Genomic DNA, 17,505 nt, shown 5'->3' on the forward strand with positions numbered 1-17,505 from the left:
TAACGTAACACAATCTGAGACTGGATATATCCCCCCCCCCTCCCTCTCTGGTTGCTGAAATGGGAAATTGAAATTACGGGCCAAAAGTTGTATTTACAAGTATTAAAAGTAAGCATAGGACACCAAACCAACTGAGACCTGTCTGTCCGCCGCATTAGCACTGTTATTATGTGAAGCACTAAATGTTTTTAGAAAAATATCGACTCTTTGTTTGTAGATATCTACTAAACTAAAGCATACAAATACAGAGAGTAATTTAGGCCTGTTACACTGATTGATATATATTATACACACTGCTCTGCTTTCTGCACGGACCTCACAGCTGTTCGCACTGGAAACATCGCGTCGCGATGAAAGCAGTTAATAAAATAATATCCAGGTGATACACGCAGAGCTGTCATTGGCTGAGAGTGCGTCACGACTCTTTGAAACATCACTGTAGCCGGAAATACATCTGTGGAGGAGCCGTGGAGGAACCATCAGTGTATCCTCGATTATAGCTCCTCCAGAGAGCCTCCTCGATGCTCGATGCCTGGTCCTCGATGTGAATTTAGAGAAATGAGATGTCCTTACACATGGTGCACTGAAATCCATTTCCGGGTCACTACCGGAGGACCAGGGAGTCGAGGAGTCGAGGAGGGGAAATTAGAGAATTGAGAAGCCTTCCAGGTTGCAGTCGAATATTCCATTTTGCTTAGGAACCTTCCTAACGGAGTGAAATGACCCGGAAGTACCTCAGTGGCAGCCATGATAAGAGCCGTTCGAATTCTCTAGATGATAGGAAAGGAGGTTTCAAACTTCCTTTATAACCTCCTTTAGCTTAGGAACCACTGGACCCTCCTTTACAAAAGAAAAGGAGAAAATGCTGCCCCACAATGCCTTGCAGCCGCAGCATTAGCCATCGCACAACAACCGATTATGACAGAGAAATGATATCATGAAAGTTACGGTGCTTATTAAGCATTCCAAAACGTATGTGGTAACTTTTCAAAAGTGCTTTGTTTTGAACGTTCATCAGTATTATAATCAAAAAGAGAAATATGAACGTTAGTTTTTACTGATATGATCAAATAAAGTCAACATTTCACAGTCTTTACTGAGCTGTATGGGGTTTGTTCAACTTTTAAAAGATGTTTGAATGGTGATATACACAGGGATAGATGTTAAGGACTAACGTTTATAATAAATACATTTGTATTGATTTTAAGATCTTTTCATACAATCATACGTATTGAGATCATTTGTATTAATGTGGACCGGTGGGAGAGGATGACGAGCATAAGTTTCACTTTCCTATTTTATTTCAATTCCAACTTTGGTCATGAAGAATATGTCTCTTTGTTGTCCACGTTCATAAAGCATAAAACAACAGCATCAGAGCGCGGTGCAGAGTCTCTAGATGAGTTTACAGTAGTCCGTTCTTATTCTACATCCATGTTGTAGTCCGCTGTATAGAAAACTGTAGTTTCCCCAAAGCAGCAGACACACATTCATAACGTCCGCTGGCGCATCATAAATACGTAGGATAGTGAAAGTGCAGTCGGATTCTCAAAGCACTGCAGTCTCTTATCCTAAATCCTTTTGAATTCTCCTATCCACTATCCCTTAGCCCCGTGACGTTTCACTCAGAGGTCAAGGAATAGATGATAGGGATAGACGATAGGAGCTGATTTTTGGACTATTCGACCGCAACCCCAGTCTTTGTCATCAATGCAAAGTAAACCCTGACGCCTCAGTGAACATAACAGGAATGTACATTTCATTTGAACTATTTTGTCTTGTGTTTGATTTCGTTTATGCATAAAAAGAAATCTCAGGCACAACAGTATTGTCTCTTCTTGCATCACTTATCAGCGTTGGAGCTTGTCATTTGCTCAGGGAAAACACGAATGTCCTGCCATTTTGCATCCAGCAGCGAAATGATTGATATTTATCGGAACGGTATCGCACCTTCTTTTTTAAACTGACGGTTCGAGATTACTAGTAGCCCAATATTTCATTGCACAACAGTTATTGGGAGGCTGTCACAGCCTCTTTAAGATTTACTTTTGAGTTTTTATGTTATTTTAAGTACCCGCAGCATCCTTTGATTGCTTTTTAATTTTAAATAATTGTTAAGAGAGTGGTTTATCCATGGATTAAACAGATTGGACATTAGATAATTAGATACCACAGTTTTTAGTAACACATATTTGACTCATAGTTATAGAAGTAACAATTACATTTAACACCTCATCCTCTAGGGCAGGGGGGTCAAACTCAAGGCCCGGGGGGGCCAAATCCGGGGCCCGCGACTTCATTTTATGTGGCCCGCAAGAGCTTGCAAAGAATATAATATGTTTATTATACGTTACATGCCGTTATACAGAAGCACATTGCCAATAAACAACATGTCCCACAATGCATCTCATTTTGTGACATGCGCACTGAAGAGACTTGCCATTATTTGCCCTAGACTTCTGCATTCAGACGTAGTTAATTATGAAGTTATTACCCTATCCAATAATAATCCAATGCAGAGGCAATAATGTAATATAATACATCATTTTATATATTTATATCGTCTTAAAGTTACAACCGGCCCTTTGAGTGCAACCATAAGGCTAATGTGGCCCGCGATGAAATTGAGTTTGACACCCCTGCTCTAGGGTGAATTACGCAAAAATAAAACTGCTAACCTTTATTAAAGTTCTTACATTGTAGGGGTTGAACCTTTCATGTGAACCCCATCCAATGAAATCTACCTGTGGTAAACAGATGTGAGGGACGCTCAGTGGTATTATCCTGATTGGGTTTCAGCCCTGAAAGATCCACTTTTGGTCTTTTCAGGAAGTATTACATTATTTAGAAGCTAGAAGATAAATGGTGTAAATCCTCTATTAAGTTTTAAACAGGGCCTGTCCTCGTCCACGGCAGTCGTGGTACTGTTTGTTTTGTACCTGACAGAGAACACATGTCCGTCAGGTGCATTATAGGGTATTACATTTGCAACATGCTTATTTTATCTATCTTAAACAGCACCAAAAGATCTTCATTATTTTGCTCAATTTGCCTTAATCTGTTTTAAAATGTCAAAAATAAAGCCTGAGATAAAAGGAACGAGGCTCTCACTTGCTTCTTTATTTCAGTCAGTGCTCAAACTAAGAGAATACTCCTGTCGACCAAGTTCAGTCAAAGCCTGTTTTTCTCTGCTCTATTTAGGAAAAGTCTTTCTCAAGGCAGTTTCTTTTATCAGAGCCTCTCTGTGTGTGATGTAACGCTGCCGCCTGTTGGCCCTGTACAGCTCCAGCCTCTTCTCCTCGTCCTGGGGGTCTTCCAGCTCGCCCTCCCACCTCAGGCTCTCATTGGCCTGGGCGCTGAGCTCTCCACTGACACTGATCTTTTCTGCCGCTTTCAGCAGAGTCGGGGAGTCTTTAGGGTGTTTTTTGCTCTTCCTGCTGCTGCCAGGGAGCCGCTCTCCGTGCTTGTGGCTGGTTGTTTTAAGCATGGGCAGCTGGGCTCGCGGCTGACCCGGACTCTGTGGGGGGGGCTGGGACACAGGCGAGGTCTCAGGGGGCAACGATGCAGCCTGAGGGGTCTCTGCAGGGAGGTAGAATAAACATGGAGGCTCATGCAGACTGCAGAACAAAGCTGAGGGTTTATATTACTAATGACTCCCTCTTGAGTTGGAGGGCTAATGGTTACAGTAATGAGCTCTAACAGGCCAGCTACACTGGAGGCCTACTCTCTGTTGACCTATGCAACCCTGTGGGGAATCCTCTACCATCACCACACGATCTGTATACTTATCACATTGTGAACAATTATATATCCTCTGCAGAAATACGGTCCTATTGCTGGAAAACTGGATGATTACCGATGTATTAGAGTCCCCTTGAAAAAGATCATATTAATCATCAGATGTACATTCATATCTGAATTGTAACACTGCCTAGGTTCCTACAGATATAAATGACAACATTTCTCTGAAAGTATAGTTTAGAAATATGAAAAAGTGCCATGTATTCATCAATAAATTAACCAATCAGTTTTTAAAATGTAAGAAAACAATTCAAAATGGAAACCACAAGTTCAGTTTCAACAGTCAACATTTTTGATTATCAAATTGATGCAGATTTGGTTCAGAATCTCAAAATTGTATCTTCAATACGTTTAGAATATAAATCAGGCTTCTTTTAAATAAAGTTTTTTTGGGGGGAGGCTGTGGGTTAATTAAACATCCTTTATAAAATGTGATACTTTGTTGCAGATTAAAACTGTTATTATATATTATTCTGAATCAGACCACTATGCATGACGAATATATAGTTATTTCTTTAGCCTTCTCACTTCATGCACATTTTGAGGTGCTAATCCTTTATAGTGTTGAATGCTTTTAAATGCAGGGTTGTTACTTTTGTCTTTATTTGTAGCCATATGGATCTGAAAGCTTCCTACAACACTAAACAGTGTATTTACCTGTGTTTCCCGGAGGAGTAGAGGAAGTAGTGACTTGTTTCCTCTTTTTCTTATTCCTCTTGGTCTTCTTTTTAGTGTCGCAGCTCCTGGACGGCTGCAGCAGCTTACAGTTTTTGTCTTCTGGCATGATTGTAGTCGGCACACAGTGCTAATAAATAGGCCTATGCGAGTCTGGAGACTGTTCTGCAGAATGATAAATTGCTTCTTCGATAAACACTCTTTCCTTTAAGGCCATTACATTTAAGAGACTGCAAAAAAACTGAGCTGACGCTGAGCCCCACTCTTCGTTTAATCACAAGAAACAGGGGTAGTCCCGAGACAACGTTGCTTTATCTCCTGTGGTTTAAAAACACTTTTGTCTGATGCACAAAAAAGGCAGAAGAAAGTGTAAAAAGATGGCTGGTACATTGCTACCTATCTTTGATGTTTCGTAGTGTTTGTTCCGGGACACGCAGCATTTCCACAATCACACTTCACCACCGTGTTGCCCAGTGACACGTCTCCGTGGCAACAGGACACACCTTCTTAGAAAGGATTATAAAAGAGTCCGGGTAATTCTCGCTTTTATTATTATCAGAAGTAGGATACTTTTTGTGTTAGTTAATAAAGTCGTCATGAAAACGTTTGCATGTCCTATTTAGTTATGTTCAGTGAATGACTACAATATGATAGAGAGGAAAACCAAAGACATGACCCCGACGTGATTTGAACACGCAACCTTCTGATCTGGAGTCAGACGCGCTACCGTTGCGCCACGAAGTCACACACACTTTCTTAGGGTACCGCGTTCTAATCGTCTGGTGTATTACTCAAGATACTGTGTAACTTTGTTAGCATTTATGTGCCTATGTAAGACTTTAAGTATAGTCTTCAAATAGGAGTATTCCCCCCTCAATATAAATAAGACGATATAGCCTAAAACAGAGTTCCAAAAACATGTGTTCCCCTTGTAATATTTTTTGACTGATCCTAATTTCCCTTTATGGGACAATCAAACAGACACTGTTGACATTAAAGGTCGATCTAAACAAAATGTTCACATGCAAGCTTCCTGTATTAGCTGTGAAATAAAAACTCAGTACAAGCACTGCACAACAATGGATCTTTGGATGAAACCAGTGCAGTGTGAGACGTGTTCTAAACTATTTTAAGCACTTGGATAAATATACTGAATGGGTTCTTTGAGTTAGCAGGACAGAAGTAGCTTGCCTTGAGCGGAAGCCACAATATTAAAGAACAAGGAGGAGATACTTTTTAGAGCAGATGCAAGAGATTAATACTTTCAGATGATGTAACATTACATTTCATGGTTGTCATGAAATATATGTATATGAATCTGCAAAGGTCTCAATTGAGACTGTCTGATCTCTTAATTAGACGTATCATTTCCCTTTCTTAACATTATTGTTGTGTCTCGACCCCCCCCCCCCCGCATCTAAACATACAATAACTAATTATTTGGCCACTTGGATGCAGCAAAAACAAGCTTTTATATCAAGAGTTTCCAATTAACACCTCAAGCAGATGTCAGGAGCAATATTATAATTTATTTGTCATAGTCTTTCTAGTAACCTCATTTATCTAAATCAAATACTCACTTTCCTTTTGCTTTATTTTGATCCACCAACTCCCAATGAAAATATCTGTCCTTTTAGCTGCTAAATGCTCCACCATGGTGACCAGCCAGCTGCTCACTAGAGTTTGATTTTGCTGCTCAGCCTGTAGTCTAGAGCTGTTTTTTCTGAGCTATAAGTCACTATGAGAGCTGTGAACCAAAATAGAAAAGTAACAGGTTGAAGCTCACCATAAGTCTCCTGCTGAAGACAACTGTAGTCATACATTTATATATTCAGTCTAATATTTAATATTCCATCCGTCACATACTTATGTAAATATAATACCTTGCTTTATATCTTGTTATTGTTCATTTGTAAATTCAACATGTATATTTTCTACTTTCTGTATTGTACAATGCCATGTCTTTTTATGCTGCTGCAAAAACAAACATTTCCCAAATTGGGATCAATAAAGTTCTATCTTATCTCTTATCTTATCTTATTAAAGTACATTTGAAGGAACCATAGACGGTGTTGCTAAATCTTTTACTGATGGACTGTTTAACCTCGCTAAAGTTTTATAAATTACAATAATATTTGTATTGTAGTCTCAAAAGGGAAAACAACACTATTGTTTGTCCAAGTGAAAGAAAAGTGTGTATCTGATGATCAAAGCAGTTATAACTGTTTGTGAGACCATTTCCTTTTGAATCGCTGCATGGGGATTTCCTATGTGCCTCTGACAAAATCCACAACATGCAGTCTGGTATTTCACAGGGAGTTTCCATCCTATTCCTGTCCCATAGAAGCTAGTCCCCCACTGCTTCCTCAGTACTCAGTCACATGCATGTTCACAAAGAAACAACATGCTAGATGTATTACGTTGAAGAATGTGACCCTTGTACACACAAACCCTTTCTGCGCACAAAATAATGTTTCTAATGATATGAGGACTATACTTGACTGCTATGTTCTGTCTCCAATTAAAACAAACATCCACCAGTGCCACGAATAGTCTGAATCTCTGACCTCAAACAAGTCTGTCCTGCTTCTGCATTTCCTCCCCACATATCTGAGCTGTTCCAGTAAGACCCACAGGAGGAAGAAAGAAGATAAATCATGGTGCTGAGTCAGGGAGGACACGTCATATTTATCAGTGCATTGGTGCCAAAGTACACAGTGAGATGCAGACACATCACACGTGGGTTTTTAAAGACCCTCTTAAAAGGGACAGAGCTTGCTGTCAGGATGTAAAAAAGCTATAGGAAATGCATGTTTGTACAGACAACATGTATATTTCTCTGGCCAGCAAAAAGGACATCTACTTACATTTTGTACACAACCTTTGATCCACAGTTTTTATGTGCTGTGAACCATGGCCCTTTGCATGCCACAGATGTTGGGGGGGGGGGGGGGTGGAGATGTGACTCACACGCACCTCATCATCATTATACAAACAGGTCTTAAGCAGCAGAAAGAGCATTGGCAGCTTTTGCAAACACGCCGAGTTTGCGTGTGAATTAGCAATTAAAGCCTAAGAAATCTCAATCGAATTAGGGTGAATGTTTTACAGAAGGGAGATTAACCTTACTTGTATTTCTCAGGCACTCTAGATATGCATAGCAGTTGTGACATAACGTTTTCAAAGTGCACTTAAATCATATTACATGTTGAAGCAGGTTGTTGTGCAACTAATGTAGTAGCTTATTCTTTTGCTGAATAAGTTCCATGAATCCAGTGACAGAGCAAGACATTTCAAACATCCCGCGCTTTGCCCAAACCTGGGGGGTCCTTAGTCATTGTTGCCAAAAGAAAAAGAAAACATCCTGTTGTGTCCTATTTTGTATTTGAATGTTCTCCAACTGTCATCATGATACTGAAACCATAACAGAACAAAACAAGGATGACTATCTTTCACTCCTGCCACCTAAAAAGGGCAAACATTTTTACTTTTGAAGTTACATAACAAAGGCATAGGTATGTATGTACAGCCAGTGCCCCTAATTAGAAACAAAGATTTAAACCCATTTACACCCCAACCAGCTATTTGGCTACTGAGCTAATGACAGCAAATTATCAAGTATGTATGCTGCAGACAATGTCAACAAATATTAAATGGTACTTTTCTACAGGAAATAAGATCAGCATACCAAACAACACTGAGTGTCATTGTGAATTGTCTTTCCTTCATTTTCAATACTGATCCTACATAAAATGAGTGTTATAATGAGAATCACTGATTCATAAAGTCTTCCACCTCCACACAGGCCTAAAAAGGGAAGTCGTGGCTGAATCAGAAATAAAGGTTACCACAAGTGGAGTGAAAACTGAGCTGTTTTTTCATAGAAACAAAGGTCTGTCTGGTGGTTTTTCCGCATAACATATTCAGAATCTAATGAATTTAGTGTAAAGTAAACACGAAGGTGTTATAAAACAGACTGAGGAAGGAGAATGAGCCAGTGCGTTTGGTCTTGTGAGGATTTGCTGTGTGTGCCATGGATGTATAATAAGAACAGTGTGTGCTCAGTGTGTCAGGTGACAGTGAGGAAGCAGCTTCTCAAAGTGCAGCAACCTTAAAGCTGCAGGAGCACAGGTTCACAGGAGAGAGGGAGACATTAGAAAGGAAACTGACCCCACCGTCCTCATTGTGAGAGTGTCTGAGAGAGAGGGTAACACGTTCATATTGACTTGCGGATGTATGTGGAGGCCACGTAGATACTAATTTCTGCTGTGACAGGTTTAAATGAAACCGTTGCAGCTTCTCTGACAAAAAACTCATCCTGAATCTGTTTTACTTTAACATAACATGATTTAATTATTTCCAACATGGCTAGATTAATCTACTTTGAGGACCAATGCACCCATAAACGGCAGAAATGAATAAAACACATACATTTATTAAGCATTTAGCACACCACCAATGAAAGCCTTAAAACTAGTTTTGACATGTTTTTCTGCCACTAGGATACATTTAACTGCTATTTCTTTTTATACAGACGTGTATGACCTGCTGCAACTGCACATTCAATTCGATTACGTCTGTGTAATTAGTGTTTTACTCCTATTTTTGACCATGTTAGGCTACGTATTACAGGTCTACCTGCATTTAAATGACAATAAAACTCGCTTTACGTCTTTATGTGCGTGATGTCATGGATGTATAATAGCGTGATGTATTACTAACAGGTCAATCTGCTGCTTCATGGGCGTGTACACGTCAGATTCGTGCACATTCTGACGTCCGTTTCTCCTGGCTGCTACGTCATTACGCTGCCAGCTGATCAGAGCTGGGAAGCCGGGTGTGTGTGCGCGCGTGTGAGAGAGAGAGAGAGAGAGAGAGAGAGAGAGAGAGAGAGAGAGAGAGAGAGAGAGAGAGAGAGAGAGAGAGAGAGAGAGTTAGAGGGGAAATAGAGAGAGAGAGAGAGAGAGAGAGAAAAGAGAGAGAGAGAGAGAGAGAGAGGGAGTTGTGTAAAAGGGGCTGAAGTCCTGCGCCTCGTCCTCCACTGCGCTGCATGGAAAAGTAGGCTCAACACCAGCAGATATATAAACGCTGCCAACCCGTTTTATATCGTGGAGGTAAAACAGGCAGAGAGACAGCGACACACCCTCCTGGAGCTCCGGGACTCCGCCGGAGCAGAGGGCGAGGCCGGCTGAACTCCACCCGACCGTGCGGAGGGTTTGTCCGGGCAGCAGAGCCAGGGCCGGTGGTCAAGGTGGGGCGTGTTTCTGACTGTGAGTCTGTCTGTTTCTGCTACCTAAACGCTTCTTCCTGTCAGCCAGATTTAGCGTGTGGCGACTTCATGACCCACTTTGCGTTTAAAAGAGAACTGGGAAACCATTCCTTAACCTTTTTAAAGTAAGATTCACCTCTCTAGGTCTGATTTCTGATTCCCAGCGGCAGCTTTCTGCACACATTTTCCGTGGTAGGATCGTCGAGGATATAGGTTTGATTTTATAGGAGTTCTGGCTGAAGGCCTGTATGTGTGTCATGTGGATCATATCGTCCAGGCCCACTGACACAGAGAATTGGCACCCTAAAAATGTGAACACAACCTCCAAGCTCCTGCACAGTAGCTTAATCCACTTTTTTAGGTCTCGTTAAAGTGTTGCATATATTAAATCTGCATCAGCAGCAAAAGGAATGCTGAAAAAAAAGTCAGAATTAGCCTATGTCTAAATTAACTAAATATTGAACAGAAAAGCCAACCAAAGTACATCGACATCATGTTATCAGTGCTAAAGATTTACAAATGTGACTTTATATTTTGTTTAAGCCTAATATGTGTCATGATTACTATCAACTTGTACTCAAGCCTCAAGAGTATTCATTTTGTCATTTGTAAGCATTTAACTGTCAAATGTAGGGTTTATAGGCTATAACAGGCTGGGATTTCTGCATTTATGTCATCTAAACGTGTCAAAAGAAAGCCAATTCAAATTTGCAGGCCAAGGAAAAAGCCTAAGTATAGGATAGTTAAAAATCTGGAAGATAACTACTGCTGAGTCATTTCGCGGAAATGCACCAGCAGTCATCTGGAAGATCTGTCTTCAAGTGAAAGACATAAAGTGTATTTATGTAGATTTTAAGGACCAGTAAAACACTTTAAAGCTGATGACGTAACATGACAAACTATTTAGGCCTCCAAGTCTCACCTACATTTATATACTATTCTTTATGGTGGTTTACATTTCTATAAAACGTTTTAAAAGCAAAGTGCATTACTGTATGAGCAGTCTTTTTATGGGAGGGGAAAGCTTACTGTAGTGTGGCCTACATCGATGGAGCCTGTCTTACATAATTGTGCAGCCATAGTTCAGTGTGCCGGTAGGAATGCGCAATAGGCTGTGTCACGAGCTGCATTTGTGCCATTGCAACCCGGAGTGTGACATAAGCCACCCTGTCAATGAGGATCACATTCACAAGGTGATTACAGGGTGTCGGTTAAACAGCAACTCATGGAGCAACATGGGTTGTTCGCAGGGAAAAAGCAACCTTCCCTTCCCTTCCCTTTTTTTTTTTTTGCTTACATTTGCAGAAGTGGAGCCATCTTGCTCAACTTGGGCTACACCCTTCATTCCTATCGCGTGCCTTGTCAATGGAGGATGGGGCAAGAAGGGATGTGTTATGTAGGTTCATTTAGAAGAAAAAGCAATCCAGTTCTTTCAAACAAAATGGCACAGAGTGCCTGAGGACAGGCTTACAGGCCTCATACCGCACATAGCCATCTCCCAGGGCGTCATGAATTCCGAATGGCATTCAGTTTTTCCTCTAAGCAAGTAAAGCAACCCGCACCCTTTATTTGTACTGATCTCAGGGTTAAAGTCAGATAGCCTTTAAAGTCCTGCAAACAGCCAGCAGCAGAACACAAGAAGAGGCTCTGCACTATGATCAGTGTGTTTCCAAAGCCACCGCCCTTTCCCTGTCTTTGTCCCAATTCCCAGCCCCAAAATGATCAGTCTATACTGCAGACTACAATCTGGGGCAGTGAACTCTCGCCAACCGGGCCACACCCACAGCAGAGGAATGCACCTGGAGTGATATATGTAATAAAACATTTCTTTATGCAACTGTTTTTATTTCATTTTAAAGGTCTTTACATATTTTCCCGTACAGATTTATGGTTGAGGGTCGGCCCACGATGGCTTATATCATCATCACCCAACGTAGGACTCTCGCACAGTATGAGCACGACCCCAATATGAATAGGTCAAATGAATGGGCTTGCATTATGGAAGGACGGCTGACCCACTCTTTAACATACCGCCATTCTTCTTACTTTGAAAGAAGGCTTCTTCCTGTTCGCGTTTTATTATTGATCTTTTTCCATAGTATTCATGTTCTCTAATCTTAATAAATCCTCATTTTAACACTCCTTGTAAATGGTTCCCTCACAGCCTCCTGTTTACACACAACCTCCAGTGTGTCTTCCCCCTGTCCTCCCAGTTGTGGCAGAGAATGCAAGTGCCAGATAAGCTCAGTCTTTTGTGTATTAGACTGTGTTATCTCTTTTACACCGTTGCACCGTGTATGAAAGCCTGTCTCAAGGCCTTACACACTGTCCGTCATGTGGCTCAGTCCGACTCCCTCGCTCGGATAAAGCCAGAGAGAGAAGGAGCGGGGGAGTAGGAGAAAAAGGCGGAGGCGAGGTGAGGGCGAACCTGACGGTGAAGCCACGTCTGCCTCGTCCGGTGCAGACCAGATGTAGATCGAGAGAGGGATGGAAAAGGAGGAGTGTGCGAGGCCACAGCAGCCGGATGGAATTTCTAACATACGCAGCTGGAATGTGAGGAATGCAGGACAGTTTGATCTGACCGAGAGAGAGAGAGAGAGAGAGAGGAGGGTGGAGAGGAAAGACAAGTCAGGAGAGACACAAAAAGAAGAGAAATGAGAAAAAGTGGCGCAGCTAAAGTGTCAGGGGTCAACACTGCACGTCTTTGTGAGTGTAAAGATACAGAGTCACTGTTTGAGGAAGGAGTGGCACGCTATGGAACAAATAACTTTATTCAGTTAGAGGTTGTGGCAGCCATAGTTGAGTTATGTGTTTGTGGCCTGAGGACTTGTACTGAACGTCCTCCTCCCTGACTTCATTCAGACCAACCCTGCTGAGGAGCGTGTGTGCAGCCTGTGTGTGGGGGAGGAGGGTGGTGAGTCCCTTTTTATGATACTGACGAATGATAGCCTTATTCTGCAATGTAAGCTGAAAATAATTTGTTTAATCAGTTCATTTTATGTCATGACCATGGCCTGGCAAATTGTTGTCCAATCATTTGGCTTATGACCAAATAACAACCAAACTTATGACTAACCTTTTACCTCAGCTCTATTTTTTGTTTAGTGGAATCTTAGCAAATGTTAGCATGCTATCATTCTCATTCTTTACTTTAGCATTTAGCTTATAGCATAGCTGTGCCTAAGACAGCCTCACAGAGGTGCCAGCATGACTAGACTCTCGAGTGAATTCAGAAAATGAAATGTCCTTTTGTGGCAGATAAACACAAATACACTCAAAATAAACGGTGTAACTATCAAAGCAACCACAAAGAGTGAAATATTCTCATGTGCTGCCACCAACAGCATCTTGGTGCTCCTATGTTATTCAGACATATTAATATTAAGTCATATTCAGAGAGTTAGTGCATAATTGGCCGTTTTCTATGCAAATGAGCCTCATTGCAAAACAGTACAAGCACAAAGATCAGGGCTTATAGCCATGTATCTATCTTTTGTGAATTGGACCTTGATACAGGGAGATAGCAGGTGCAAACCATGTGCCATCCATGGTGCTCTCGGCAGGCGAAATCCATTTGTAAATGTACCTTTTTTTAAACTCATGACTGGACTATTTTAGAGGTACAGAAAGACATGTAATGCTCTTTATATTATGCATTTAAATATTTGTAAACAATTTTATAATTCAAGGTAATTAATTTATATGTAGGCCTATACATTTGATTGATTATATATGTGCACTGCGACAGACATTTGAGGCATTTCGCTGTGCGCACTGGGCGACCAACTATCAGAAAGCAGCTCAAAGTGCATGCCAACAGCCAAGTTTAAGTGCTAGTTTAATTAGGATTAACCTTACATAAAAACGTAACTAATGAAAAAAGGTGTGTTACATCAGTAAAGCAGCAAACATGCCACAGAGGCCCTGAAGAAGTGGAGCCTTTACAAGTTAATAGGCTGGTTTTAAAAAGACCCTATAAGAGTTAGAAGCACATTCTGCTAACAAAACGCCTGAAAGAAGATATAGGAAGGAACATAACCGCAACCTTCTGTGATTCAAATGGGCGCCATTTTGTAGTCCAGTAATCAGTTACCGGTACTTGAGCCATAATTAGGAAAAGTAACAACAGCTGATTTGAAAAAGATGTCCAAGATCTTTGATGAGAAACAAATCTGCCACAGCATTTGCAGATTTCTTAAAGTGGTTTTAAGACATAAAAGAGTGGTAAACATAAGTCACAAGTTACGACAGGCCTCTGCTTGCTGACTCACACTGACATTTGTCACGTAGATACACTAGTGTTTACCCATGTAACTATGCAGAAGCCATATTGATCAGTTATGTCTGAAGAAAGATGACTCCCTGGCCCTCTTTGGATGTTTCTAACATTTAAATCTAAACAAAAAGTGAGATAAAATGAATTTGTCCCTGCAGCGAGGTCTGTAAAATGTTCATAAGTCTGGTTGACCCCCCCCCCCCCCCCCCCCCCTGCTGTGCACAGTCTAAAGGCCGCGGGCCACTGAAATACCTGAGATTATAGATTATTCTGGTTCTCCTTACTGCAGGAATGTACAGCATGTGTTATTCATCGTCAACAAAAAAAGTGGAGCAACTACCACAATATATTCTCTGAAGAAAAGCACAGTCTGCTTTAGCTTATTGGGATTGTTCCTATATGTTGCTATAGACACTGAGTTTTTAAAACTACATATGCAACGGCCTTTATCAGTGGGCCATAGGCTTCATTACTGTTGTGACTCCTTCGAAAACAATATGATCGAAGACGGTAAGATAAACACTCAAAGGGTATGAAAAGGACACATTTGCAATAGCTGTGAAACATTCATGCATTTACACACGTCCTAAAAGCTCTACCTCCATGCCAAGCTGCTGGTCACGACTAAAAAAAGACAAAAAACAACGAAGATGAAGTTTACAGTCATGCTAGAAGCTCTGCGAGGCTGTAATAGACAGTGGTGCTTTAAGCTAAATGCTAAAGTCCTCATGCTAACATGCTAGTAAACATAAAGTGGCTTTAATTCTGAAACTATTAATCTTGCGTATATTTAATTGTATCTTTGTGATCAGGTCCATTTTAATTTCAGAAGGATTAACGGCCTAAAACAGAACTGCAGAACACATCACAAACTTCAGATGAAACCGTTTTTAAAGTAAATATACTGTACTTAGTCTACCTTTTTGCAATTAAGGAAAACAACACTACAAAGCGTGGCAACATGTAGAGAACAAAGATTAGGTGTAGCTTCAGACACCCGAACATTAACTTAAATTAAAAGAGACAAATGGATCTCTGCTTTCATGTAGAGGCTGTGTACTCCTCTTCATCACCTCTCTTATTTTGTGTAACCACGGAAACTGAAAAAAGAGGCCAGCCTGTGCTTTTGAGCATCACAACGAAGAATATTTAAGAATTGATTGTGGCATCGCTCGTGCGCAGAGCCAAGCAGCTGATGCGTGTATCCCTCCTGGTTATCTGAAGCATGATATCATGTGCATCTTCCTCGTCCTTCGTTCATCTCCGCTCATTTCACCCACTTACTCACAGCTGATCGCACACGGCTCCACTGTACGAGTGCGACTGGCTGCAGTCCACCGCATACCCACGCTACTGGAGCAGTTCAGAGGAGAAGCTAAAATGTTCTCTTCTTTTTCTCTGCAGGAATATGTGCACCTCAAACAGACGAGGGAAGGACAAGGAGTCGCTATCTTGGCCTTTTTTGTTTTTAAATCGAGGCTGTCCTTCAACCCAACAACTGTCACGCTCTCTGGCTGACTCCCAGCTCCCGCTCACCCCTGGCCCCTAATGGCTGACACACAGCAGTTCTTCACTGGCAAGCTTTATGTTCCTGTACACATGCTAAAGCTGCCAGCTGAAGAACTGCTCTGGTCTGCCCTGCCCCGGATGAATCAAGAAGAGGAAGCGGACGGAGGTTGCTGGGAAGAGGACAGAGGAACGCGGGGTTTCTGTTTCACACGCTCAGCAGGCAGACTGGACGTAATAAATATAGAGATTGTATCCAACATTGTTTATAATCCTGTGTTTATCACATATAATGTTTTATTTCAATTTACGTAATATAGAATGTTTATTTTCCATATTTTTCCTAACCAACAGTGTTCATAGTCTGTTTATATTTTTACATTTAATTCTGTATTGTCTGTATTTTACACAAGAGAATACAGAGTTATTTACTTTTAGTCTTTTTTTCAAAAACCTGCCCATATTGTGTATGATGTATGTGTTTTTAAATAAAGGAATATTTTCTCAGACTTAAGTTTGATTGTTGTCTTCACTACTGCACACTATGAACAACATATACCAGCACTCAAGGCTCTCCTGTCATAAATAACCCACACAAACTAAAATGGAACCAATTAATGTATGCACAAATGTGTCACTATTCCTTTTAACTTTGAGTCCCTGGTGATCCCATTTAGAGCAGAGCAAGAAAAGTCAAGAGTAAATTGAATTGCTCTTTAAATGTAAAAACCGTCCTCAGATTTTCTATAACTTCTGAAAGTGGTGTTGATCCTCACCTTAGACATTAGATTCTCATGTCAACAAGCTGAGATTCAGGACTTAATGAATTCATTTAGATAGTTTTTACATATTAAATGTGAGGCCAGAGAGAATAATTATTCTATAACTGCTGTCCTTCATCACCCTTTGCTTCAAGGGATTCCTTCTAAAACTACAATCTTTGACGGACAGGAGGTAAGGAGAGTACTTTAAAAAATAATATTCAGAACTCCAAAGATTCTATTAAATCTAGTAAATGTATTTCACAGTAGCACCAGGTTAATATACTAAGGTTAATATAGTAAACTAAATTGGTTTAATTTAAATATTGTTTTTGTTTAAATTATCTGTCCTGTCTACTAAACACATCCTTTATGTTAAATGTAGTGTTTGTAATTTTAAAAAGTGCACAGAGAATCCAAAAAGGTTCTGACAGATTTGATGGATCTTTGTTGGTTTGCACTTATACAAATCTAAATAAATGTCAACACTAATCAATCAGAAGTATAAATATTAAATGTAGACGGATTATTAGGAAATTACAATGACAGATATTTGTTCATTAGGAAAGATTATCTGAAATTGGAGTGCTGAGGCACATTTAAACTCTAGTGTCTTGGTGGAGTTTCCCTACATCACCACTAGATGGCATGATAATTCGCAAAACTGAAGATAAAACATGATAGGTACAGTTATGGTGTAGAGATAAACACTACATGATGGAATAGGTTTTGGAACATGTGTTCAGATTGTGTGTTAATAAGGTACTTAACTATTATCAGTATAAAAGGGTGTTCATTATTAAGAATATACTGATTGCTATTAGCTGGCAAAACATTACTTGATATATAATTATTGAAACTGATACATTCATCTGTAGCTTCAATTATGTTGGGTAATTATAAGTTTAATCGATTTATAATGTTGGAATAACTAAATGTATTAACTAAAATGTACACATGTTTAGTTAATTACAACTACTTTTTAATTTATACTTCACAAAATGTGAGGTAAATATATTATTATATTTTTACTACATTAAGTTACTAATTCCTTTACAGAATAATACACAGATAATACATTCACTTTGATACACGAAGTATATTTGGCTAGTATATTATTGAAATGCAGGACTTGAAATGTTCTCTCAGTGCTGCTTCTTTACTGATATTGAAATCTGTATCTAAAAAAGAGCTGAGAGATATATTTATTGAAGAAA

General features: G+C 40.2%; 1 protein-coding gene and 1 long non-coding RNA gene across 2 annotated transcripts; one reads left to right on the forward strand and one right to left on the reverse strand.

Moving 5' to 3' along the window:
- Window positions 1-1,211: 1,211 nt before the first annotated feature.
- Window positions 1,212-5,012, reverse strand: liat1 (ligand of ATE1). Its single transcript, XM_079652330.1, has 2 exons — window positions 4,459-5,012; window positions 1,212-3,579 (listed from the first exon to the last, which is right to left on the reverse strand). Exons 1-2 carry the CDS (start codon window positions 4,583-4,585, stop codon window positions 3,194-3,196), a joined length of 513 nt encoding a protein of 170 aa, XP_079508456.1. The 5' UTR covers window positions 4,586-5,012; the 3' UTR covers window positions 1,212-3,193.
- Window positions 5,013-9,439: 4,427 nt separating this feature from the next.
- Window positions 9,440-16,036, forward strand: LOC307020026. Its single transcript, XR_013802767.1, has 2 exons — window positions 9,440-9,746; window positions 15,426-16,036. It is a non-coding gene; the product is annotated as an uncharacterized lncRNA (long non-coding RNA).
- Window positions 16,037-17,505: the final 1,469 nt, after the last annotated feature.

This window comes from Notothenia rossii (genome assembly GCF_949606895.1).
Source record: "Notothenia rossii genome assembly, chromosome: 9".
Lineage (NCBI taxonomy): Eukaryota > Metazoa > Chordata > Actinopteri > Perciformes > Nototheniidae > Notothenia > Notothenia rossii.